This window comes from Cryptomeria japonica, chromosome 9 (assembly GCF_030272615.1).
Source record: "Cryptomeria japonica chromosome 9, Sugi_1.0, whole genome shotgun sequence".
In the NCBI taxonomy this organism is placed as follows: domain Eukaryota; kingdom Viridiplantae; phylum Streptophyta; class Pinopsida; order Cupressales; family Cupressaceae; genus Cryptomeria; species Cryptomeria japonica.
Genome location: NC_081413.1, coordinates 596617362 through 596643548, shown reverse-complemented (window position 1 = coordinate 596643548; position 26187 = coordinate 596617362). Strand labels below are relative to the sequence as shown.

Below are 26187 nucleotides of genomic sequence, written 5' to 3'. Positions count from 1 at the left end.
ATAGAGTGGTTGATTGTTTGGCCAAGTGGGCTTCAGAGCATGTTGATGGTTGGGATTTTAGTGGGAGGGATGGTCTACCTCTTGATTATCTTGAAACTTTAGATAGGTTAATGCTAGAAGACAAGATGATGCAAGAGCACCCAGTGGTGTAGGTTCAATTTCCCTTTTATGTTTGTTTCATTTTCATTGTCATTTTTGAGGCCCTTGGAGGCTCCGGATGAGACTGGTTTTTGGTGTATTTCCAAAGTAGCTGGCCTTTGGCCCTACTCGTCATCTTTCTGAGGGATTTCCGAAAAGGTATTATCATTGGAAATCCGACGGTCGGATCTATTGCTATGGTCACTGGACTTTGTAGTGGTGGTGATGGTGGTTCTTTTAGGTTCCTTTTAGTTTTTGTTGATGTCTTGGTGGGTTTGAGGCCTATTCTTTGTAATTCTATGATTTCTGAATAAATCTTTACCCCTTTTTTCAAAAAAAAAAGTCAAGTGTAGTAGAGTGGACAAATTTAGGTGTCTACAAGAGATTTTAGATTGATAACAATTTGATGAAACTTAATTCTAACAATTCTAACTACATCTCAAAGCTAAACAATTAAGAACACAACTAATGAATTGGAAAATGATAAAAAGGATTTACAATTAATTATTAATGTGTTATCCTAGCTTAGTCCTAAGCGTTCAATATTTGTTTTGGGATTTTGCATGGCTTACAAATCCAACCTATATTTTCACCTACTTACTTTGGATCCATATGCCTTGACAATCACCATTGGTTCTCCATAAGACATGATTGTCACAAATCTATTGGAGAGAATAATAATTGCTAGATTCAAAAATGGGATATTTCATAGAAAACTTATCAAAGAATAGATACATTCTTGGCTAGCATGTTTAAAACCTCAATTTCTCTTGAAAGGCTCATTCTATGTTAACTTTGAAAGTGAAAACATCTGCAACTTGGTGCTCCAACATGGTTAGATTTTCAAAAAAAAATCCTTATACATTAAAAAGTGGGTTCCAAATTTAAACCTAGTGGAGTGATACTTGGTGATAGAGCTTACTTGAATCATATTATACAACCTACTATGTGAATTTTATACTGAGGTGCATCTCAAAGGATTGGAAACATCCTTATTGCTACTCTAGAAATTAATGAAGATTTTTTTATTAGAAAATCCTTCCTGTAAACCACAATTGACATCACTTGCATCCACACAATTTCAATATAGATCACCATGTTAACAAATTAGTTGTTGAATGGTGACAACAAAAATAAATATCGAATATATAATTTTTTTTGCCTCTTTTTGGAAGCCAATGACATTGGGAAGTGGATTTCATTAAGAAACATATTTCAAAAAGCAGAAAGTGTGAGTTGAAAAAATTAGGATTGCTTAAGCATCTAGGGTAGACACTTTTGAGGAGATACAATATGGTCATTTGAACCTTCAAATCCTTTCAACAACTAAGGTTCTAAGGACCAATGTTGGTATTCCATCTCTTGTTACTTTCGATGAGTTAGAGTTACTACATATATGGCTTCCAATGATTCTTTATAGCAATAGCATTTACATCATCTTCTATAGACAACTCCCTTAAATGAGTACTATCTTGTAGGTTTGTTTTGTGAGTGTCTTACTATAGATTTAGAGGACAATATTAAGGATATTCATATCATCTTTGATTATAGTTCCATCACTATTGTTCTCTCATCTTCATCTTTGGATAATGTTCTACATACATTTCCACAAGGTTCTAGATTGTCACTTTTTTTCAATTAGTCATTGGACTCTTGATTTGATTGAGGCACCATCATAACAACATTTGAGCACTTTCCAAAGACATCATACAATTTATTTTTTCTTTCCTCATAATCCTTTCAAGAATGGAAGAGCTTCACCATACACCATTAAGTTTACATCTTCCCAAAGAAAGTAATGTAGTTCAATACATGTGACTATTCATCAACTTTTTATTCTCTTCTTAGAGGAGATAAATTATTGTGTGTGGATTCCTAACTTGACCTTGTTGTCAAGAGTTATTTCTCTTTTTTCCCTTTCTCCTAACTTGTACTTATGAGAAGTGCTAGTGTAATATTTATTTCACCTTGAATATGTTTTATCCTAACTCTAGTGTTGCAAATATTTTAATGAGTTTATTTAATATAATAGGAAAAAATATTTTTTCTCATCAAGTAGATAATAATGACATGTGCTCACCTTGACTTGAGTTACACAAATGTCACCACTATTTAGGTGTTACCTTTTTTAGTCAAAATCATATGTCTCTATCAATTTGATTGACTAATACACTAATTGACAATTCAATTTTTAGCCTATCTAATCTCTTGAATGCTAATTAAACTCATGACTTATGCACATGATCTCCTTGATCCATGCATCCTCAAGGCTTATATATTTGTATGTTACGTTCTATTATATTAAATATACAATAACAATATTTTCCAATCTACTATTGTGGTTAACTTACCATTATTTCCTAAATAGAATTATTGTTTATGCAAAATTCTAACACTAGAAAACAAGAAGCAAACCTTGCATTGATTAACCCACATCGAACACTTAGCATGGAGAATCTAAAAAGTGGTCACTTTTTATTTTTTATTTTTTTTTATTTTTTTATTTTTTTAAGCAAGCACTTTTGACTGGAGCTATGAACCAGTGAGATCACAAGGAGGACCTCATCTCTGAATCGAAGGTCAAGGCATCCTCTTTGAAGCAACCTACACAGCCTGAGAGCACAGCTGTCAATTTCCTAGCCAACGAACAGAGAGCAATCGACCAGTGAGCATCGGGGGGACTAAGAGCACGCTCCAAATTTATCAATCACTCCTCGGCGTGCACCAACAGCGAACTACCTCTCCGGCCAAAGCAAACATTTGTCTGCCAAGTCAGCAGACCAGTGTAGTGACAGACGATGTGGAACGGTGGGGGCGGAGAGGGGCCAAGCCCCGTGCATCGAACTCACGACGTCCATTGAGGGAGGCTCGCAGCTGTACCATTGCGCTATGGGGTGAACCCCTTAAAAAGTGGTCATTAGAGAGAGGTACTTGCAAATATGTTATGCATATCACCACCCTACAAGTACCAATAGTTATGTATGAAGGGTTGTTGGGAGGATGAAAGAAGATTGGTATCATGGTTTCCTCAAAGAAGGAATCTTGAGTTATGCTTTGTGTAGACACCTAATTTTGTCCACTTAATTAAATGCATTTTTTATTTGTTTAATTATCATTCATCCAGCTATTAATTAAATTTACATTTAATTAATCTTTTCTCCTTTTTCGAAAAATTAATTAAATTAATATTTAATTAATTCACCCTAGCTATGTTCTTCTATTAATTAAATTAATTATTCAATTTATTTGATTTAATTCATTAAGACATATTTTGACAATTAATTAAATGAATAAAGCATATTTGTTTAATTAATCCCATCTCTCACAATTAAATAAATTAATATTTACTTAAAATCCTAAAGATCTCATCTCACTTTAAATAAATAAATATTTATTTAAATTTCTAAAATCTCTCACCCACTTGCATCTTCTAGGAAATGCAAGTTGCAAGTTAATTCTTTTCCTAATCATATCTAAACCCCCTATCATTAGCCTAATCACCCTTTAATGGTTTGCAAATTCCTAAACCAAAGTTTAATCCAAAACCCATCAACTCAAACCTTTGATAGCTTCCTTTAAAGTCTTCAAGCCTTTAATGGTTTCCTTCTAAAATCTTCCTAAGCCTTTAATGCCTTCCTTTAAAGTCTTTAAGCCTTTAATGGTTTCCTTCTACAGTCTTCTCAAACCTTTAATGGTTTCCTTCTAGAGTCTTCTTAAGCGTTTAATGGCTTCCTTCAAAGTCCCCTTAAGCCTTTAATGGCTTCCTTCAAGTCTTCAAGCATTTAATGCTTTGTCCCCCTCTCCTCTCAGGCCTTCTCTTGTTGACACTTGTCAACATGTGATTGATTTAAAGGAGAACAAATGGATTGAGGATCAACACTTCCTCAAGCAATCCTAACCCTTCCTCAATCAATTCAATCTGAACCCTTCATTTGCCCATTTTCCCTATAAATGGAGCTCATTCCTTCATTGTTAGAGGTCACACACGAGTTATCCATGCATTGTTACTTTGCTTAGAATTTGAATGTTTTTGTAGAAAAGATTTGTATTATGTTTTTGCTCTTCCACTAATTGGAATTGTTATTTAACCATTAATACTTCATTTGCATCCTCATTCAACACATCACATGATTAACCATATCCCATCCTCCATTTGACATCCTTTTGTTCTAGTGCTCAAGCCGAGGCCATACTTCATATAGCAGCAAGATCTTGGAGAGGAGGACAAGGAAGACTCATGACATAGGAAACATCATTAAAAAATAATTTTGTTTCATTTATTTCCTAACTAGGTTCTTGTGTTAATTTTTTTTTATAATGCTTTGAATGGATTTCTTTTCATGTTTTGCTTATGGTTGAAAGCTCTTACTAACATGAATTCCTATTGATTTTGCTCGTCTCCATTTTCATAGCATTTCACTTTGTTTGCATTAATTGTTTTTGGGTTTTGTTTTTAGTTGTCTTTTTTCAGGCGAGCTTACCTGAAATTTGTAACCCGTGCTTTTGTTGAGACTTACCGGTTAGATCTAATGCATATCACCTTTACTTCCAAGTGAGGTCCTTGTATAACTGTCACTTAATCTTAAAGAACAATTAAAAAATGAACGTGTATATAAGTGGTTATTAAGATTTGAGATTTGGGGTTTAAGCGATACAATATAATGGTAGAATGAAGGAGCGCTAAAGCTTTCCTTGTGAATTATTTTTTTCGAGTGAACACGAGAAAATATTAGTCGTGATAATTTTCATATTATTTTCAATGGCAATTAAGGCCACAGCACAAACAATCTTTTGCGACTTACACTGATTGTTTGAAAGGCTGATTGTTTGTCTTTGTGAATATACGATCAAATCTTGTATTTTTTGTTATGTTATGCAATTATTATTTATCCATGATAACAATATTTTAAAAATGCAAACAATTAGGTCTTTATTAAATGCTATTGAAATTACTCAGTAGTTTAAGATCATATTAATTCAAGTCTAAAATTCACAAATAGATCCGTTATTTTCTTTTACCTTAATTCTCTCTTTCTTTTTAGCCCAAATGGTCTTGAACAACAGGAAAAATGAGTTTCTTCTTAGTATCCAAGCCACTGTAGCTTTTTTCTTAAGTTTGTTCCATTGTCGACCTCTTTATTATATTATTCATAATAAGAGAAGCATCAACGTGTTTTCCTGGGTGGATTTACTATCTTTTTGAGCTCAACTCTTGCTACTTGTTTAACAAAATTTCATGCTCCAAGTCTTATGCCAATGAGATCAAAATTCAGCACACAGAACACTGGTATTTATAATTTTCAAACTCAAGTCAACAGTTTGAATTTGGGAATGGCTAGAAGAAGTTGATAAGGGGCAGAAGCAAAGGTACCACATGGCTCAAAAGATAAGCCAACCACACAAAAAAATCGTATTCCATGGAATCTGACATCACATTCCATTGGAATAGTGTTTTTAAACGTATATGTGAAAAAATTGGTTGTAACAGCAACTTGCCACATTCTGCTAGAAATACAATTAACAAACTCAATTTAATTGGTGGGAAAATATGTTACAATGTAAATGGTTACCAAGACGTCTTATTTATGTAGGTTTGCAATTCAATGCAATTTGACATCACATTACATCAGAGTAACGCTTTTAATCGTATGGGTGAATAATGCGGTTGGAATGACAACTCTGCACATTATCAAAATAGATCAACAAACTCAATTAGGTCAGTAGGAAATATATTACAATGTAATAGCTACCAAGACGTCTTATTTAAGTAGGCTGGCACCACTGGCAACAGTGTGGTCTTCAAACGTAAAATCAATTTAAAGGTCTCCTCAGCTTTGACTTGATAATCCAGCCCATGGTTTGATGCGTGATCAGGATGAAAACGCAATAAAGCTTGTTTATAAGCTGCATTCACCTGCCAATGAGAAAGGAGCATATGATTTGATATTATGGAAAATTTAGAACCATTTAAAGGAACTCCCAGATACCCCTTAACAATGTTAATCCAGTCTTGGAGAAAAAAGAGAACAAACATGAAGCCATGTCCAGGTAGAAGATATATACACCCACAATCACAATTCTTACATCCCCAGATACATCTATATAAGTTAAAAATCAGTTCAACCAGGCTTCTCTACATTTTGGGGATTCACCAAGCGTTTGTGTACTTTGCAACTTTTCTTAACCAGCTGTTTTAAGGCAATTATAATCCACCACTAACAAACATTTAAATCCTAATTGTAGGAAAACAATGCAATTCTAGATGGCTCACGGTCCAGATTACAATTGTTCATTTAATAAGACTCCAGGAAAAGTGATTCCTCGTACCTATTTTCTGATGGAAAATAATTCCTCATTGATCCTCAAAACTAGCATGCCAGTTATTTGTCAGGATTTTAAAAGACTAACTTGTTGCTCAAATACTTAGGTATTTAGTACAATTATTTCAAAGCATCCAGTACATATTACAAGTTTCCGAATGGCAGTCCTAGAGTTGTATTTCATGTTACGTTTTTTAAACTCAACTCTTAATTTGTTTTTTACTGGTTAATCTAACTAATGTGATCACAAATCGTTACAGTGGTTAATAATCACTAGTTCTGAGAATTTTTTATTTCACCTTTTAATTGTATATCTTAATGACTGATAATCAAACCAAAATTTATGCAACAACTAACCCCTTCATGGTAAGACAATTCTTGATAAGAAATATTTGAATGTTCTTGCCCGATAAGACCTAAAACTTCTCATCATGTTTTAAGCTTACACATGAAAATTTCTACACAAATTAGGGACAGCTAAAAGACCTAAAAACCTACGATGACATCCTCAAAGATTATGATGACTCCAAAAATACTTCAAAAACAATGTTATCATACTATCAAAAAAAATAAGAAAGAAAAAGCCTGCATAATTCGTAACCCTGGGCAATTTCATAAGTGAAAGTACACATTGAAAGCTGTCCAACAATATAACATGCATTTATACTATATTAAATTATATAACAAAACAAAAAAACATTTCCTAAAATTTATTTATCTCTCCTACTTACAAGGCCAATCTGCTAGAATCAGCCAGCCTAACAGCAATGTCATCAACTATAAACGGAATTGAAAATGTATAAAACCAACTCCTCCAACGTCATTCAATACATATCCACCAAAGTAGAAAAAAGTGTGAATCTGCCTAGTGATCCAAGTGACATGAGTGACCCATTTGGTAACATTAACAAGCTAGTTCCTGATTTGTTTGATTGTTGTTTGCCTATGCTTGCTTGCTGACATCAACAATTTGTTTGACTTTGATTGCCTACTGACATTGGCAAGAACAGCAGAGGGAAGATGCTTTATGATCTGCATGTGAGATGAGAGGCTCCATTGATTAACAGCAAGCAAGTTCCTGATTTGTTCAATCGTTGTTTGTATGCACCATCCTTAAATACAATTTTATTTGCTGCAGCGGGTCTTTTATTTCTAATGCGATTCCCTTAAGGAAAGGATAATAAAGGGAGTTCATAAGGGAGAACAGATAATAATTACAAATAAAAATTAATAAAAAGTCAATAGGCAAGCAAATGAAGAGTTATCTATATATATATATATATATTTTTAAAGGGTATATAAAGAAGATCAATCAAGGAGAAGGAGAAATCAATCATTGAATACATTTTATATTATTGCTCCTTTTGGAGAGTGAACTGTGATTCAGCAACCTGAGGACGAAACCCTTCAAGGTTTGAAATTAAAGGATGAAAACCCCTCAACTTCTATTGCCAAGTTAGTGGATGAAAGCCCCTGATTCAGGCCGATTCTAGAACATTTCAAAGGAATTTAAATAAAGAGAAACCACTGCAGGTTGGAGGAAGATTTACAGCAGAGATAAGAGAATCAGTTCTATATTTTCAAAGATACATTCTAAGCCTTAAATCTGAATTATTAAATAAACTGTTCAGCTATTATTTCTAGCTTAATTTATTGCTTATAATTAATTGTGCAACTATTATTGTGAGTTAGATTTGATTTATTTATAGAAAAATAAGAAAAATTTAAAAGGGTATATTACATTGTTTTACTGTGGTTGCCTGCTGGTATAGCAGGAACAGTGACATAAGGAAGTTACATTTATGTTATTTGATTTTTTAACTGGTAACATCAGCAAGGTAAGATGGATATCGTTCTAATTATACTTTGCATTCATGTTGTTTAGGAATGTCTTCAACTGCTGACATTACAAATTCAGCTGTGACATCACCTGGGCACAACTGACTGATCAACAAAGACTCTTAGGCTAATAACAAATGATAGACTGAAATTCTGCATTAGTGAACTTGTGATAAAGGTTTTAGTGATGTGTGGTTTCTGACTAAAGGATTCCTGTCTTTGACTACTTTGACTGAAATGTGACCACCATAAATGTTATATACAGTTTTAACATGCCAAAGTCCTCTGACTTAATAATGGATTTACTAACTAGTAGATGCTAAGAGTTGTCAAACTATATTTCTGTATTTAAAGAAGAATTGACTGTGATTGAACTGTGAGATGAAAACCATTAAGAGATAGCCTCTGGTATCAAACTGTAACAGTGCCTTGCAGTGGAAACCCTCTGGGGACAGCCTCAGATGTTATATTACAATTGAACTATGACCTGGGAGACCCTCAATGATATCCTCTAACATCAAACTGCGATGGAGCCATGAGATGGAACCCCTCTAAGAATAGCCTCTAATATCAAACTCAGTTTTAGCTTTGATGTGGAATAGCCAACATTGAAATGAAATCAAGCTGAAGCGAAAACCCTTTGAGGATAATATCCGCTGTCCGGCATCAAACTTGTTAGCATTTGAATTATCTCTTTCAAGATAACTCAAACCAAAACAGTACATTAAGTAAAACCTCACATCAAATGGAAGCTCCATAAGATCTAAGCTACCCTGGACGCTAAGCTATAAGACAAATATAGTCATTCCGTAGTAACAGCTCTTGCCTCATAAAAGAGATCTAATAGTTTTATCAACAAAAACAACCAATCTTAGCATGTTTGAAGCTAAGGATAAGGCTGATGGCAGGTTGAGAGTTCCCTGATGAAATTTTAATTCAAGCTGCCTTGAGCATTGTGCTCTGTTGCTGTTTGGGGGCTTTTGCCTGATTCTGTTTTAAAAGCCCCTGTAGTTGGGGGTTGCTGGATATTTATTGTCTCATGAGTTTTTGTTGTTGGCTCCTTGTAGTTGTTTTCTGCCTGCCTTTTGGCTTTCGGTCTTCTCTATTGTGTGCTCTGTAAAAGGGTGGGGCCCTTTCAAAATCCCTTGTTCCAGTTCATAGCTCTGGTCGAATGTGTTTACCTTAATCAAAAACAGAAATAACTGATCTAACAACAGAAATGACCACACCTCCTAACTAGCTAAAACAGATACCAGCAATCTAGTGCAAACCAAATTTCAAAGGAATAAGTTAATATCAACTTAGATTAACAACATACGATTTCAAGAACTAAATAGCTCCTTTGCACACAACAATGCAACCTAGATAGACAAATATGTCAATACGAAGCTTGATTCTACAAAATCTACTTTCAATTCAATTGATGAAGTTATAAACATGAAAATAATGTGTGGAACGATATTTCTGCAGCATGTAAAGCACAAACACTTAAAGCTTCCTGAAAAGTAGGAAAGAATGATTTTTAAAGCAAAAATCTAACTAAAGCAACCTAAAAATAGGCCTTGACCCTCTATCTGGAAATAAAACCACCAGAATAGCAAATACCAAAAATAGTTGAGGCTAACAATAGCAATTTAATGCAAGGGTACACTCTATGATCTTCAAGCAATTTTTGGCACCGAGACCTAGCAGAACCTTTGATGAATACCAAAATCCTACTCACCAATCAACTGCCAACTCCATAATTACCTTGGTGACTTGAATCTATACCCTCCAGGAAACAAAACAAATTCGATGTTCCAAACACTAGATCTTTTTGCCAATGACTCACCCAAACCATTCTAATTGAAAACGATAGCCTTGGGTTTGAAAAGGCTGAAAACTTGAAGTTGAAACCCTAGAATGATGATGTGACAAAAAAAAACCCTAGCACAAGCTTATAAACTGACAAAAGACCCATGGCACCATCACCAAAACCAATGTTTGAATGAATGGCTGGATACTGCCCTCAAACCCTAGGGGGTTTTACAGTTTACCTTAAATCAAACCAAAAGTAGTAAATTAGTAATCAACGAGAACTTTGCTGTTCTGACAAGCTCACACCAGTAATTTATACTTGAAAACAGTGATATGCAAACCGCAATCATGCATAGTTTCAAAACTGCTGTCATATGTTAATGAAACCCTGTGTTTACTCCTTGGGAAGCTGAAAGCCTATGTTCTTGGGTTTGAGTGCTGTTGCAGAACCAAATGGGTCTGGGTTCAAACAATTTTATTTTTCTTTTTAAAATTTCAAAAACATTCAATAACATATATATTAGACATTATAAGGCATTTACAAAGTTACAATGGAATCAAGAAAAGTGTTGCATATCGAGTTACAATTATAGTCATAATTTTTACATAAATTGTTGCATGTTAAAGGAGTTCTTTAAAGGGGATTATACTTAATGATTTTATTGGAAGGATAAGAATGCAAAAAATATTAGCACCAATTATTTAAAAATACTATCATTAAAAAAAAATTAAATCTTTATTCGGTATATGCTTCTAAAAAATAATCATGAGATTAACTTTTACATAAATATTTTTATCACTTTGGGATCCCCCATCATGAAAATGACAAACAGATGTGTTGGATTAGAAACTTCACTCCCCAAAAAGGTGGTGAGATCGAAGCCTTTGCTTGATTCAAAACAAATTTAGTATATTGTAACAGTAATACTAATAATTAATAAGTAACATATAAGTATTTTAAAAAACTAAAATTATAGAATAACTCTCAAGTAAATAAATAGAAAGTAAACAGAGTAAATTAAATAAAATAATTTAAGAATGCTTCTAAAGTAAAATAAAATAATTCTTAAGTAAATAAAAAGAGCTCTTCAAACAAAATAAGTAAACAATATAAATAAAACAAAATTATTTCTGAAGTATAATTAAAAACCTTTTGTAAATAAAATAACTCAACTAATATCTCTGGGGATTTTTTAAATAGATGTATTTAAAATATGAATATCTATACTAGTAATAATGCTCCTTGCACTTGTATAAAAATGTACCAGCATACAAATTGTAACTGTTTATTCCTACTGCTGCAAGCTTCTTGTTTGCCATGATGTAGAGCTTTTATTTATATAATTTATTTACTTTTAGATTTAATATTAATTAATTTAAAAAAAAATTTAAAATTTATATTTTATATATTTTTATAATTTATAAAACTATAAATTATTTATTTCTTATTAATATATTTATATACAATATTATGACTTAAGTCTTTATATATATATATATATATATATATATATATATAACAGAATTATAAAACTAAATACATTTGATAGTATGATACTTCATCATTGATCAATGCCAAATGCCAATTGATAGTTCAAAATTTCAATATTATCATATTATGTCATATGCCATTTAATATATATCAATGTATCATATATGTCTAGGTTCACGATTCGAATGAATATCATTACAATTACAAAATTGACAATCAAAAATAATAATTGTCTTCTATCTTCATCAATCATCTCATCATTGTTTGGTATATATATATATATATATATATATACAAAAATTTAATGAAATATAAAGAATTATAAAACTAAATACATTAGATAGTATGACACTTCATCATTGATCAATGCCAAATGCCCATTGATGGTTCAAAATTTCAATATCATCATATTATGTCATACGCCATTTAATATATATCAATGTATCAGATATGTCTAGGTTCACAATTCGAATGAATATCATTACAATTACAAAATTGACAATCAAAAATAATAATTATCTTCTATCTTCATCAATCATCTCATCATCGTTTCCTTCAAGTTCAAATTCAAAATCATTTGAACCCAAAGCAGTGCCACTCCCACTAGGTGCATCATGTGTAGGTATCTCATCATCATCACCCATAGTGACTCTAGCAAGATCATCAATAGTTGCATACAAGTTGGTACACTCATGGGTTACATCCCAATGCTTCGTTGACCCATCCTTGTAATGGTGTTCCTTATGTGTTAGAAGACACAAATTGGAATGAACATAAATCAAGTCTTCTACTTTTTTTGCAGCCAAACAGTTACACTAAACTAAGTGGATGAAAAATGTACTCCAATTCTATTCAGCAGAAGAACTTGCAACCTATTGAAATTGGAGAAAAAACCAACAAAACTTAAAAATAAAAAATGCAAAATAAATTAAATAATGTTAAGTGCTAAAATCTACAATACAAATGTTAAAAATAAAATGTAAAAAATACTTACTTGTGATAGAACCTTGATTGCAAGTTGTTGGAGGAACATATAATCTTGACCATGGAGGTACCACCATGTAGTAGCATCCATTTTGGATTGGCCATTAATAGAACAAGGACTATGATTTCTTCCTAAAATAAACAAGCCAAACCCTCTCCTAACATTTTCCACCACTTCAAAATCTGTGAAGAGTCTAGCGAATGCCCGCTTTTACCCACTAGCAACTTCAATATCTCTATATGGTGGAGTTCCCATGGCAAAGAAAGTGCATCAATGTTATAGGACCTAGGAGATAATGCATATGCAAGGAGGTGCAATGGCGTGGTCATCTTGTTCCAACAATGAAGAATGATTTTGTCCACCCTTTTGAAAAATGCTTCTTCAAGGTCATTCTCGTTTTGTGCTATTATGACTTTCATTTTTTCTATCATGGTGTCCATGCCATAATAGACTTCCCCCAAACATGTTGTATTTGTATCAGTAAACCTGACCATACTTATAATAAGCTTCGTGAAATTCAAGACATATTCCCCACGATCCTACCAATTGTCATCCAGGATCAATGACTTAACCTTTTGGGCCCTTTTTGAATTTGACTGCTTCCAAACACCCCATTGATTACTAATAACCATGGCACTCAATGTCTCTTTCACCTTCAAAAGTCGTCTCATCACACTATTGTATGTGATGAAATCAAGTTTCAACAACCTAGGATAATGTAAAAAATATTAAATATGTCATTAACACATTAAAAAAATATTATATGCATATTAAACATGGCATAATAAAATAAAAATTAAATAAATATATTAAATTTACCTTCAACAATTCCAACCTCAACAAACACCTAAAAATGGCTTGTGACATATGGTGGTTTATCACAACCATTTAGATCTCCTCGCTCTCTTGATAATTTTCCTTCACCCACTCTATTTGAGTGCCAATTGCTTGCATCACCAAGTTATGGAAGTGCATGGTGCATGGTGTCCAAAAAATGTGCTCATATCTTTGCTCAACCAAAGCACCTACAACCCTACAAACCTTTGCATTGTCTATAATCACTCGGACAACATTTTCATGAACCACCATCTCTATGGACTCAATGAGGATTTTTGCCTCTCACAATCAACTACCCTCAAAAACATTGCCCCTTTGGGGGACACTGCAATAATATTTACTGATGTACAGCTTTTGCAATCTTTCCATTCATTAGAAACAATAGAAACACCTGATTCAACCCAAGACTCTCTAATCGGTTTGAATGATGTCTCTAAAAAATTATTCTCTCTTGCCAATAGGGCGGTGTGCACCTTTTGACACCTAGGATTTGTGAAACCCCAAGGTGCATTATTGATTGCCACCACCATTTCTCAACAATATGATGATCTCACCAATTTGAAAGGAAGACCATTGGCATAGATGCAACGTGCAATTTTTTGCCTTGCGATATCTCTTGCTTCCATTTTAAATGCCTTGTCCAATGGGCCTTTTTTGCAGGAAAGATTGGGATTTTCTACTCCATCTTGCATAGAGGATGTCTCCAAGAAAGGATGTTAGGAGGCCTTTATTGATTGATGATTTGTGGGTAAAGTCATTGGTTTTTTCTTTGCAGATGGATGAGCTCTTAGTTTTTCTCTATCTAGCATTCTATCAGCTACTTCTTGTTCCCTAATGAGTCCCACTATTTGTGTGGCAGACAATCCTTTGTTATCTGGCCCTTCACATATTTTAATGCCTTTCCCAAGAGGGACACAAAAGTGAAGTTACACTTGATAATACAAGCACCTATAATCAGTTCTACAAAAATTACAATTCCAATCATATCCCCCACCTCCTGGAAGTTGTGCTAGCATTGTTGTATAATTTCCACAGAGGATATCCTTTATCAATTTTAATTTTTTTGGTTTTGAGTCTTTTGACTCCCACCCACTGAACTCAAACTTGTTGCCATTCTTTGCTATTATAAGAAATTACACATTTTTACATTAGAAATAATTAAAAATAAATGGAAGCATAAAAAAACATTATAACAAACACTACCTGTTTCTCTTTGTCTAAAAAATTTGAAAATTTCTTCAAAAACTTGAAATTTTTTATCAAAATCTTGAAAAAAATCATTAAAAGACTAGAGAATAGGGTTAAATGCTTACCTTAAATGATTGAATCTCCTTTGTGTAATCTCTTGTCCTTCCTCAAGCACTCCATGATCAATCTCCTTCGAAAAAAACTAGCTGCCCTTCAAAATGACAAAATGAGAAAGAGAGAGTGAATGGACAAAATGAACTTTGTCTTCGACTAAATCAACCTTTTAGTGTTGGATTGGGGTTTTAGAGAAAAAAAAATTAAACAAATGTTTTTTAATTGTTTTTGTAACTTTTTAAGTGACTAGGCGATTTTTGGGGTTGGGTTTGCTTAAGTGCACCCCAAGGGCCCGAGTTCACTATAGGTCCAAATGTGCAAACCCACAATGAACTTGGGGCCCCTGGGGCACACTCGAGCACGAACCTAGTCCAGGTGCGCCGTCCTCCATACGTGAACCTGGTAACATAGGAAAAAAAAGGAATCCCCACATCAATGTGTCCAGACCCCAAATTGGCAATTAGCTGAAAAGTGAAGACCCTTTTGCTTGAAAAAACCTTGTTGATATCCCTTGCTAAATGCCTCTTTTGGGTGGTCAATGTCAATCAAGCCTTTTCCTCTCAAGCACCTTAGTCATCAATGCCACTAAAACTCCATCATACAATGACGCATTTCATTTGGTAGTTTATATTGCTCAAGATTTTCTCGTTTTTCAACCTATACACACCATATAATCATTGCTGCTAATAAACCTTGTCTAAGACTGCCTCAGCATGGCTCATGAGTGTCACTGTCACTTCAAAGACCAGCTTTTACCCATCAGGCACCTCTTTCCTTTACATAGTCAATAAGGTCTATCATATCCTCCTAGACACGCTTTTGAGCAGCCTTTGTTTCTTAACATTGATCTAGGCAAGCCCAACAGTCACTTTAGTCACTCAAAACCCAGTGAGTAATCTAGGCACCCTTTTACACTACTCATGCCACTTAAACCTCTTCACTCACACCTAGGCACACCCTTCATTCACCAATGCACACACCCTACACTCACTGTTGTTATTTAAAACACCTGCCAAGCATCTATTTTGTCTGTTCATGTCTCAGGCAGTTATTTTATGATGTCCTGTCGCTCATACTCCCTTAAGGGCAGTCTAGATACAAGTCAGCTTGGTCCCTACCACTCTCCCATGCTGGATTTAGGGACACCTATCCGTCATTAATGTTGCTTAACACCCTCCTAAGATGCTAAACAGGCACACCAAACACTCTCTTTTGTCACTTTGACCATCTCTTATTAAATCCTTCATCATTCAAACCAGTTTCCTTTGTTGGAAAGACATTTCTTGTTCTTTTCTTACAACTCTGACTCGGCAAATGGGTACAACACTGAATAGTGACAATCAATCCACAAACTACTTATGGTAAGTGATGAAACTAGACTTACATATTTGGCACCTCGACGAAAAGATATGACAAAACTAACACAAAAGGTCTTATAACTAAAAGTTTTATAGGGGTGAACTGAGATGAAGCAATGAGCTCAAGGCCTTTCAAGCATGGCCTCTACTATTGAATAGTGACTGAGCTATGAAAAGGTCCTCCAGGACTTTGTATTGAACAATTAATATGATGAGCTGAGAAGAGCTTCTGCATATATCTGTTCATTACTTTTTACTTTTTAGCATCAACATTGTGCTAAAAAGTAATACACAGCGATGAAGATGAAGGATCATAGAATGTGATCCGAAATGTTGATGTTAAAAATAAAAGGTTAAAAACTAAAACACGGTCATATCCAGAAGCTCTTCTCAACTCCTTATAATAGACTCTGGAAAAATTAAGTCCGCTACAACTATTATGATTTTCATAGAATTTGCTCATAGTTGGTTTGTAAAACTAAATGGCCAGTCAGTAAGTCAAGTTGACTAGGGTCCCAAATTACTCGATAGCAAACCAAGCAAGCCAACAGGATTGAGAAAGAATGTCAAGAGACATCCATCCTAAGAGGTGGTTTGGCAATACCATAATAGTATTTCATTACTCTAGATGTTTAATTTTCTTATGCTACTTACATTTTGCAATCTTTTTTTTCCTCTTGTGCATGCATCCAAGTGAAATCGCCATAAAAAGAAACATAATATTAAACATTGAAGAAACATGCCCAGCTAATGGTCGAAAGATTTTGTGTAGGTTCCTACTGCCCCAAACTAGTATTAATTCTCTTACTTTGAATGACAGGTCCACTATAGATACATTGGCACTTGATGCTTTCTAATTAAAAAAATATTGAAATGGGGTAACACTTAAACCTAGGTTATTAACAACAGGCTGGCAAGATAACTGAACCAGACACAAAGACAATTAATACAAAGCTGTACTTGCCACCAGGAAAAATGAAACATTCACAGATAAGATGAACCTCAGTAAAGCTGATTGATGAATTTGTAAAAATGTTTCTATCATAATCAAGGAAACTTGGACTTTTCACCATAGAATATAAGTGTATTACAGAATACATGAGAAAACAAACCTAAAAGATAATATATGAGATTCACCTGCTGTGGCGATGGACAGGCTCTCCCATCCACAGGTATACCAAGATTGCGTAGCAGTGAGGCCATGTCTTTGGATTGAGAAGCAACTTGCTCAAGCTGTGCCCTTACTTTGCCACGCAGCTTTTCTTTTAAGTCCATTGTTTCTTCATCCTGTGGCAAAATATGGATCAGACTATTAAGGCAAACCAAAAAGATCATCATGCTTAGGGTGGCATCAGATAAAGGTACATAAATTAAAAATAAATTGGATAAGATTATCCATTTCACATGGTTGTGCAAAATACTAGCAATCCCTTTGTGAGAAGCTAACCTATAGTAAGATTTATCGTGTTTAGCATTTCAGGCACTTGCAAAGTACCATTCAAGCTAATTTTATTAACAGCATAAACGAGAAGAGCAGTGCTTATTTTATAGAACATATAATGTTTTTGCACATGCAAGGGACCCTTAACAACAAAACTCAGGATGGACCACCAAGAGCAAAGAAAAAATCAAAAAACCTTTATCTTAGAAATCAGGCAAGATTAAACGAGTAAAGAAAATGGTAGCTAGTAAAACAAGATTTTGGGTTCCAAACCTTCTTTTGGGTTTCTCTCATTTCTTCAAGACGTTGTTTTTGCCTCCTCTCCATCTCCTGCTTCCGTGCATCTTCTGCTCTTTTTCTCTTCCGCTGGCGTTGTGCCTCCTCTGCCTAATAAAAAACAACATTGTATTGACATATCAAATTACAGGCCGAAAAGTCTAATTGACCCACAAACATGATATCTTAAACAAGCTACAATTTGACAAAATCTACCACAACTCGTTACATGCATGCTCAAATAAAAACCTCAATAAAAAAGAAAGCAAGCAATATTGTTCCAAGCCTAGCACAATACAAATTCTATCAAAAATTGAAATTAGAAAACTGACTATGTTAGTATTTTGTCAAGCAATAGATTCTCTCATACTTAAATGGGGTTTACACAACCAATCAAGTGACAACATCTTTCATTAAAGTCTTAACAGGTGGCTGTTATGGGAATGATCAACTCAGTTATAGTTGTTTGGGATTAAATGCTGATAGAAAAGGTGAGGCTTGGCTTTCAATTTTGTGGGTTTCATCTCTTTCCTGTCACTAGTATGAACCATAAATTCATTTACATAGAATATTTTAATTGCTATATTTCTAATTACAACCCAGATGGGAAGGAGATTTCCATGATTGACTAGCTGTCACTATCATAGCATGTGCAGTTTCACCTTCTCTGTGCTAGACATAAAGTTGAGTTGGTGACTGTCACCAAAAAAGAAAGGATTTTTTTTTTAAAATCTACAATGAGGTAATGCTCCACTCCAATTATCCAACTTCTCTCAACACATTCCACCAAGTATTCCAAAAACCAAGAAGCATGATGTGAATTATATACTTACATATTCTCTCTCATTGATGTGAAGGCTTCACCTTGGGATTATACAGTTGAAATGAAGACATCTTACATATTCAAACAATCTGAGGAATCCCAAGAAGACTAGGTAAAAAGACATAATTATCTTTTAGATGCATGCGTCCAACATACAACATTGAAGATCAAAGCATAAAAACTGTCTTCTTATATTGCCTAAAATATAAATCACAATTTTATTGATGCATATTAATTGAAAGGTTAAGAAATTTAGGAACTTTGTAAGTCTATAGCAAGTATTTCTAATCATAATGATAATGTGGTGAGACAATTACAAAAACACATTCATTAGATGCATGTCCCCTGCCTTCTAGGATTGGCCCTGCTATTTTGTGGACATAGAGGTATCCCCATTTTTTTCTGCATATTCTTTTCATGTCACTAAGACGTTTCAGAATTATTCTGGCATCCCAGAGATATTTCCTATTTAACAGGGGACACTTATGCACCTCCTAACATTCCTGATAACATTGAAATACCTCCTGCAGAGAAATCTGACGTCAAGTCAGCAAAATGCTATTGAATAAGTGATGCTAACAAAGTTGAACTGCTGCTGCTGAAGTTATTTCTGTTTTTGACAAAGATAACAAACAATTGGTGATGAAGTCCTATGCTACTAAAGACATTTTGGGCACGGCTAAAAATAGTAAATTCTGTTTTAGTTTTAAGAGTCACTTTCTCTCTGTCCAAGACTGCTTAAGAAACTTAAGTTTAGAAGATGCTAATCTCATATCTGAAGCACAATTTTCAAGACTACTTTTAGAAGTCTGTGTTTAGGATTTTATTAATTAGAAAGTTATTTTATGATGAAAGTTAGTAGACGTTACTTTTCGTTGAGTTTTTTGTGTTTTGCGGAAGCTATTCTTCAAAAGGTGCAGTCTACTATTCAATGTATCGCCCAATTTCTTTAGATTTTTATTATGTTCGTTTTGGGTTTCAAACTCTATATTAGATTGCTCCTATTCCAGTTTGTAATAAGATATTCAAGGTTGCAATGAAATTCAGAAGGCCACGTAGAGCCAAATCTACTTGAGTCCAACCATCAAGTATTCCTTTGTTGCAAACTATTAAAAAAACACCAATCTATGTAAAACATTTTAAAGGAAAGACCCCAATACCACACGTGGTACGTAGGTTTATTCCTTGTAATGTAAAAAAAACATAGGTACTCAAGCATGGTGATCCAGGGAGTCATGTCATAGATGTACAGGTTGGTTGTCAGTTTATTTTCTGACTCCTTGCATAATTTGATGCTGCTATGAGTGTATGGCCTTGAAAATGATGAATCAACTAGTGATCAAACAGCTTAGGAAAGCACGTAGAACTTCCAAATAGCTGATACCTATGCAGTTATTCCCAAGGGATTCTTGGAGATGTCGTCATAACAATTTCTCTTTAGGGCTATATTATTGGCTTAATACTGTTAATAGTATTGCAGGCTAAAAGGAAATCAGGCAGATATTTTTAATTTTAGGGAGGCCTTAATTCACTACAACAGATGCCTACATATGATGCAGATCAGGAATATAACCATCTAAAATGCGATCGCTTCCAGAATGTAGCCCTCTTTTCATACACACAATTACCTAGGGGAATAAACCTTATGAGTCGAGTCAAATTTAGAGGAATTTTTTATCAATGATCTTGAAGACAGCACCAAGGATGAAGAACCGGTTAGGCCTATTCTTAGACATGTGTTGGGCACCCAAATAGGCAATTAAAGATAATGATTACTAAAATCATTAAAAAATTTGTCATGTTTAATTTAGATTATGCTACCGCTTTTGCTAATGTTGGTGTTATCTTATTCTAGTGTTACATTATGAAAGAAACTGATGATGAGCAAACCACTTTCAGTCATCCATAATTAGGAATTTAGAATATAGATCTTCACTTCCTCATTCCCCAATGCCATCTTAACATGCTAAAATTCTGATTATGACTGAAAATTAGATTACTATCCCTTAAGAATTGTGCTTAAAGAATGGAATTGAAGTGAAGAGCTGTGATGCCTTAAAAGCTGAAATTTGTAAAGCAGTTTTATAAAGTGTAATTAAGCAAAAAAAGACCCAAACAAATATGGAATGAGGAATTCAACACTAGACTATACCAAATTTGGGAGCTAAGCTTCATCTCCACTATCATAATGTAAGATTTACAGGCAAATTTGCTCAATTTGAACCTCCATGAAGGCTGGGATTTTTGCAGCACCTCTATAATACTCTACAAGCTTTCCTTGCTAAAACAACATGCTTCGCTACTGCACTCAGGTGTATGCACATCCTACAACACTAGATGACCGATAAATGATCCCAATAGGATACGTTTATAGAAATAAATGAGCAATTAATACACAAAGAGACTCCAAATGCCAATTCTCGCAGAAACAGAATATGAAGCATTCAATAGTGATAACCCCTACTGTATCACCTGATGTAAATTTATTAAATAATGTTAATATACTAAAAGAGGAAATAAATCATTAAATATTGTTAATTTATTAAATAAAGGTTAATATAAATAAATGATTAAAATATTAATGTATTTAATATATTAAATAATGAAGAAAAGTATTATTAAATAAATAATGTTAATGGAAATAAGACATTAAATAAACTAAAAGTTAATTATGAACTGCGATAATATAAGGGAAGCACATCACGGTTACCCCCCCCCCCCCCCCCGCACAAAGTGGTGGGACGGTAGTCGCAGCCTGGGCTGCGACCACGTCACACCCCTTCCCGCGGAAGGGACCCGTGGAGGGACGCAACCCTTCGCCTCCACGGGGTATAAGGAAGGAACCACAGCGCAAAGGGAGACACAGGACGGAGAGGAAGGAGAGGGAACTACAGCTGCGTCAGCAGAGCCGGCAGTAAGAGGTTAGCATTGATGCTACAGGTACGTATATGTGTGTGGACGTGTGTGCCACACACACATATATATACTTGTATTCTTTTGGTAGATTTGTCATACGGAGTATGTCTTCAATCTCGTTTTACAAATTATATTATTATTATAATGTTGTATGTATGCAGAATAATTATATGTATATAGGATCAAATACTGAGAATTAAGGAATATGTAAATGTAGGCATAAATTATGGATTGGAAAATGGTAATAAAATGTAGAATGTTATATGGATAATGTGGCTATATGAGGGAGGCTAATGGGAGGAAATTCCCTTAGCCTAATTCAGGGATTATGATAATCCCTGGTAAGCAGTATATACTGAGTATTCATATGCATATATATTAAGGCTTGGGTGTCAAAAGCTCACCCAAGAAGAGACGGATCTGGCCGGTCCTCTCTGGTAGACTTGGATGATTTATCCAAGTCAAGGAATTGATCATATATGATGGTCTTCCTTGGTAAGCTTGGATGTAAGATGTTACATCCAAGACAGGAATCGAATTATCCATCGATTTCCTGGTATGGCTTGGAACCAAGATGGGTTCCAAGAAGGCAAGCATTACAATCGCCTAAGGACATGTCCCAGTGCGGCACTCGTATCCTTTTTATTAAATAAGAATTGAGATTAGTGTTAATTAAGTAATTAAAGTTTAATTGCAAATTAGATTAGATATATATATATTTGTTGCATTCTAATAGTCTGTTTTGCAGGACAAGTGATCTCTAACTAGTAGGGACATTACAGTGGTATCAGAGCACAATCCTGCCTACCTGTGGAAAGAAGTCTTAGTTTATGATCACATATCAGAGAAAGAAAGGCACGAAAGCAATGGCCGATCAATTAGCCAAACAACTTCAGACTTTCATGGAGCAAACCAATGAGAAATTCGAAAGAATGAGCCAATTAATCCTCCAAAGTACAAATAGCAACAATAGAGATATTCCAAACCCTAGAAGAGAGACACTCTAATCACGCCAATAACGAACGATCTCCTCAAAGTTCTAGACAAACAATTCCCGAATTTCTTCCTGGAGAAGAACATGTGGGAGATGAAGAGGAGCAAGCCACACTTGGGGTGGAAGAAATCGCCCAAATTTATGCTAGATTAGAGCCGGAAGTTCAGAGGGTGGTTTCATTTAGGGACTTCTGTGAGTCCAAGACTAGTGAAGGTAGAAGAAGGAAGCTTATGGGTAAAGACCTCAAAGCTAAAGTTAATAAAATGTCCCTACCATGCATTGATGGGTCAGGAAAGGATATCGCCCAAGCTTGGGTCCAAAAACTAGATACATGCCTTTCATACAGCCCCATGACCAAAGGAGATGCTATAAAATTTGCCATAATCCATTTAACTGGAGCAGCCCATAATTGGTGGCATAATGGACTCATTACCCTAGGCCACAAAAATATCTCCACCTATACTGAGTTTACCCAAAAACTCATCAGCCGGTTTGACCAGAAAGACTCAGAATAGTACTTCCAAGAGTTAACCCACCTTAAGCAATCAGGAACCATTGAAGACTATATCGACCAATTCCAAAACCTATCAGTAATGGTCCCCGACCTATCCCAGAGAAGGCTTACTTACATGTTTTTAGAAGGCTTGAAAGACTATTAAATATTTTGTAAAACCCTTGGAACCACAGAGTTTAGTAGAGGCCATTAAGAAAACTAGGATGGTCGAATTTAGTACCCCCAAGAACATTTCAACCAAAACACCGCATTGGAATGAGGGACCCCAGAGGGACCACCGGGAGAGGCCCTACCGCTTTTGCAAAAAACCTTGGAGTTTGAATCACCGATGTAAGGAGAGAGAGGAACTCATGGAGAAAGGGTTATGTTTCAAATGCAAGGCCCCATGGGGGAAGGGCCATGAATGTAAAAGAGGACAGTTAAATAACACAGAAGAAATACGGGATGAGGAAAGACCCTATAAAAGGGCTAGGTTTGAAAGCAACGAGTCGGGTACCTTGGCAGTCATCACTCAAGGAAGTGAGAATAGATGCTTCAAACTCAAAGGGATAATCAAAGGACAGAAAGTAATCGCTTTGGTAGACACAGGAGCCTCACATGATTTCATTAGCAAACACTTAGCAGCAAAGAGAAGGTTAACAAGAGTTTGGAGGGTTTGAAGTCATCATGGGCAACGGAGTCATAGACAGGTGCACTAAAATTATACCTCAATTGGAAGTCACCCTGGGGGACATACAATTAAGAGGAACTTCTTTGTGGTGAACTTAGAGAACGACATCATTTTGGGGATGCCATAGATAAACTCATTGGGTCGGTTCACCATGGACAGTCTGAATCGGGAGATATGCTTCCAACATGAAGGGAGAGGATAACATTAAAAGGAATTCCCGATGGCTCTCCAAAGATAGTATCATGTAATAAAATGGAAAAAATCCTTAGGCACGATCAAGGAGAGTGGGTCGCCCAATGTATGGTCTTGGATAAATCTCCGACCGAAGGTCAAACCGTTCATAGTGATATACAACCCATCCTTAGGAGACACAAAAAGGTCTTCGAAGACATTCCCCCGCACTTACCCCCAAAAAGGGGATTTGAACACTCCATTGAATTAGAAGGAGGAGCAAAACCCATCATTACCACTCCTTACCGCCACCCCCACAAATTCAAAGAGGAGATTGAAAAAACCATAAAAGAGTTATTAGAAATAGGACACATCCAACCAAGCAACAGCCCCTTTGCTTCATCAGTGGTATTGGTCAAGAAGAAAGACAGGACAATGAGAATGTGCATAGATAACAGGGCCCTGAATAAAAAGACTATAAAAAACAGATACCCCATTCCAAGAATTGACGAATTAATGGATGAACTTCATGGAGCAAGATATTTCTCTAAAATTGATCTAAGGTCAGGATACCATCAGATTAGAATGAGGGAAGAGGATATTCCCAAAACAGCATTCAGATTTCACTATGGGCATTTCGAGTTTTTGGTCCTACCATTTGGTCTCACAAACGCCCCGGCCACTTTCCAGTCATGCATGAATCATACGTTCAGGCAACAATTGAGGAAATTTCTTCTAATATTCTTTGATGATATACTTATTTACAGCAAGACATGGGAAGAACATCTCCGGCACATTGAGGAGGTATTAAACATTCTCGAGTCTAAATCATTATATGCCAAAGTCTACAAGTGCGAATTTGGGATGGAAGAAATCATCTACCTAGGACACAAAATTAGTGAGGCCGGAGTAAGTGCTAATGAAGAAAAGATCAGGGCCATCAAGGAATGGCCCACCCCTAGAACCTTAACACAATTAAGGGGATTTGTGGGACTATGCAGCTACTGTAGACGTTTTGTAAAAGGGTTCTCCAAGATCACAGCACCCCTTACTTATCTAACTAAGAAAGGGGCTTTCACATGGAATGAGCAAGCCCAACAGGCTTTTGAACAACTTAAAATAACCATGAGCTCATGTCCAGTATTGACCATTTCCGACTTCTCTATACCTTTTGAACTACAATGTGATGCATCCAGGGAGGGAATTGGGGTAGTCCTCATGCAAAAGAAACACCCCCTAGCCTTTGAGAGCTGTAAACTTACCGAAGCAGAAAGACACTACTCTATTTATGACAAAGAAATGCTAGCCATAATGCACGCCTTGGCCAAATTTCGCCAATACCTTGTCTGTGGGAAGTTTAGTGTGAAAACCGATCATAACAGCCTACGCTTCTTCTTGAACCAAAAAGATCTTAATGATAGGCAACAAAAATGGGTGAGCAAAATACAAGCCTACGACTTTGATATAGAATATGTAAAAGGGGTAAATAACGAGGCAGCAGATGCATTATCCCGAAGAGCCCACCTCAATACCCTTACCAGCATCTCAAAGGACTGGAAGAAAGAAATCCTTAATGAATATGACCAAGATCCACAAGCAAAGGAAATTTTAAAGGGAAACCCTCCCAATGAAGATTTTATAGTTAGGGGAGATCTCATCTTGTACAAGGGAAGGGTATACTTGACCCCTCAGACCAGATTCAAAAGCAAAATCCTAAAAGAATTCCATGATAACCCCCTGGCAGGACATCAAGGATACTATAAAACTTATAAACACATTAGGGAAAAGTATGCATGGAAAGACTAAAAAAGAGATGTCCAAAAATATGTACAGAAGTGCCTAACCTGTCAACGCAATAAAACTGAACTCATCCACCCAACTGGTTTGCTTCAACCATTACCTATTATCAATCAAAAGTGGGAAAGCATTTCTATGGATTTCATAACAGGGTTGCCAAGGACACAAGGAAAGGATAGCATTTTTGTGGTGGTAGACAGACTCACGAAGTATGCCCATTTCCTCGCAATCTCCACAGAATACAAAGCCTACCAAATAGCCGATCTATTCTTCAGGGAAATTTTCAAACTCCACAGACTCCCTCAGAATATTGTCAGTGACAGAGATAGCAAGTTTATTAGCCAATTCTAGCAGGAACTCTTCAGAATGGCAGGAACAGTCTTAACCCCTAGTACCAGTTACCATCCTCAAATTGATGAGCAAACTGAAATAATGAACAAATGGATAGAGGGCTACCTTGTTTGCCCTCTAGGGTGAATAACTTAAAGTACACAGATAAAGCACATAATGCCGAATA

General features: G+C 35.3%; 1 protein-coding gene across 1 annotated transcript in view; it reads right to left on the bottom strand.

Annotated features, from left to right (window-relative positions):
- Positions 1-5655: 5655 nt before the first annotated feature.
- LOC131071525 (uncharacterized) overlaps positions 5656-26187 on the bottom strand; it is a 32946-nt gene continuing 12414 nt past the window's right edge. The window contains exons 4-6 of the mRNA XM_059211119.1: positions 17783-17896; positions 17206-17355; positions 5656-6052 (exon numbers count right to left, since the gene is read on the bottom strand). Coding sequence (XP_059067102.1) covers positions 5885-6052; positions 17206-17355; positions 17783-17896 — 432 coding nt within the window. The 3' untranslated portion in view covers positions 5656-5884. The remainder of the gene's footprint in view (positions 6053-17205; positions 17356-17782; positions 17897-26187) is intronic.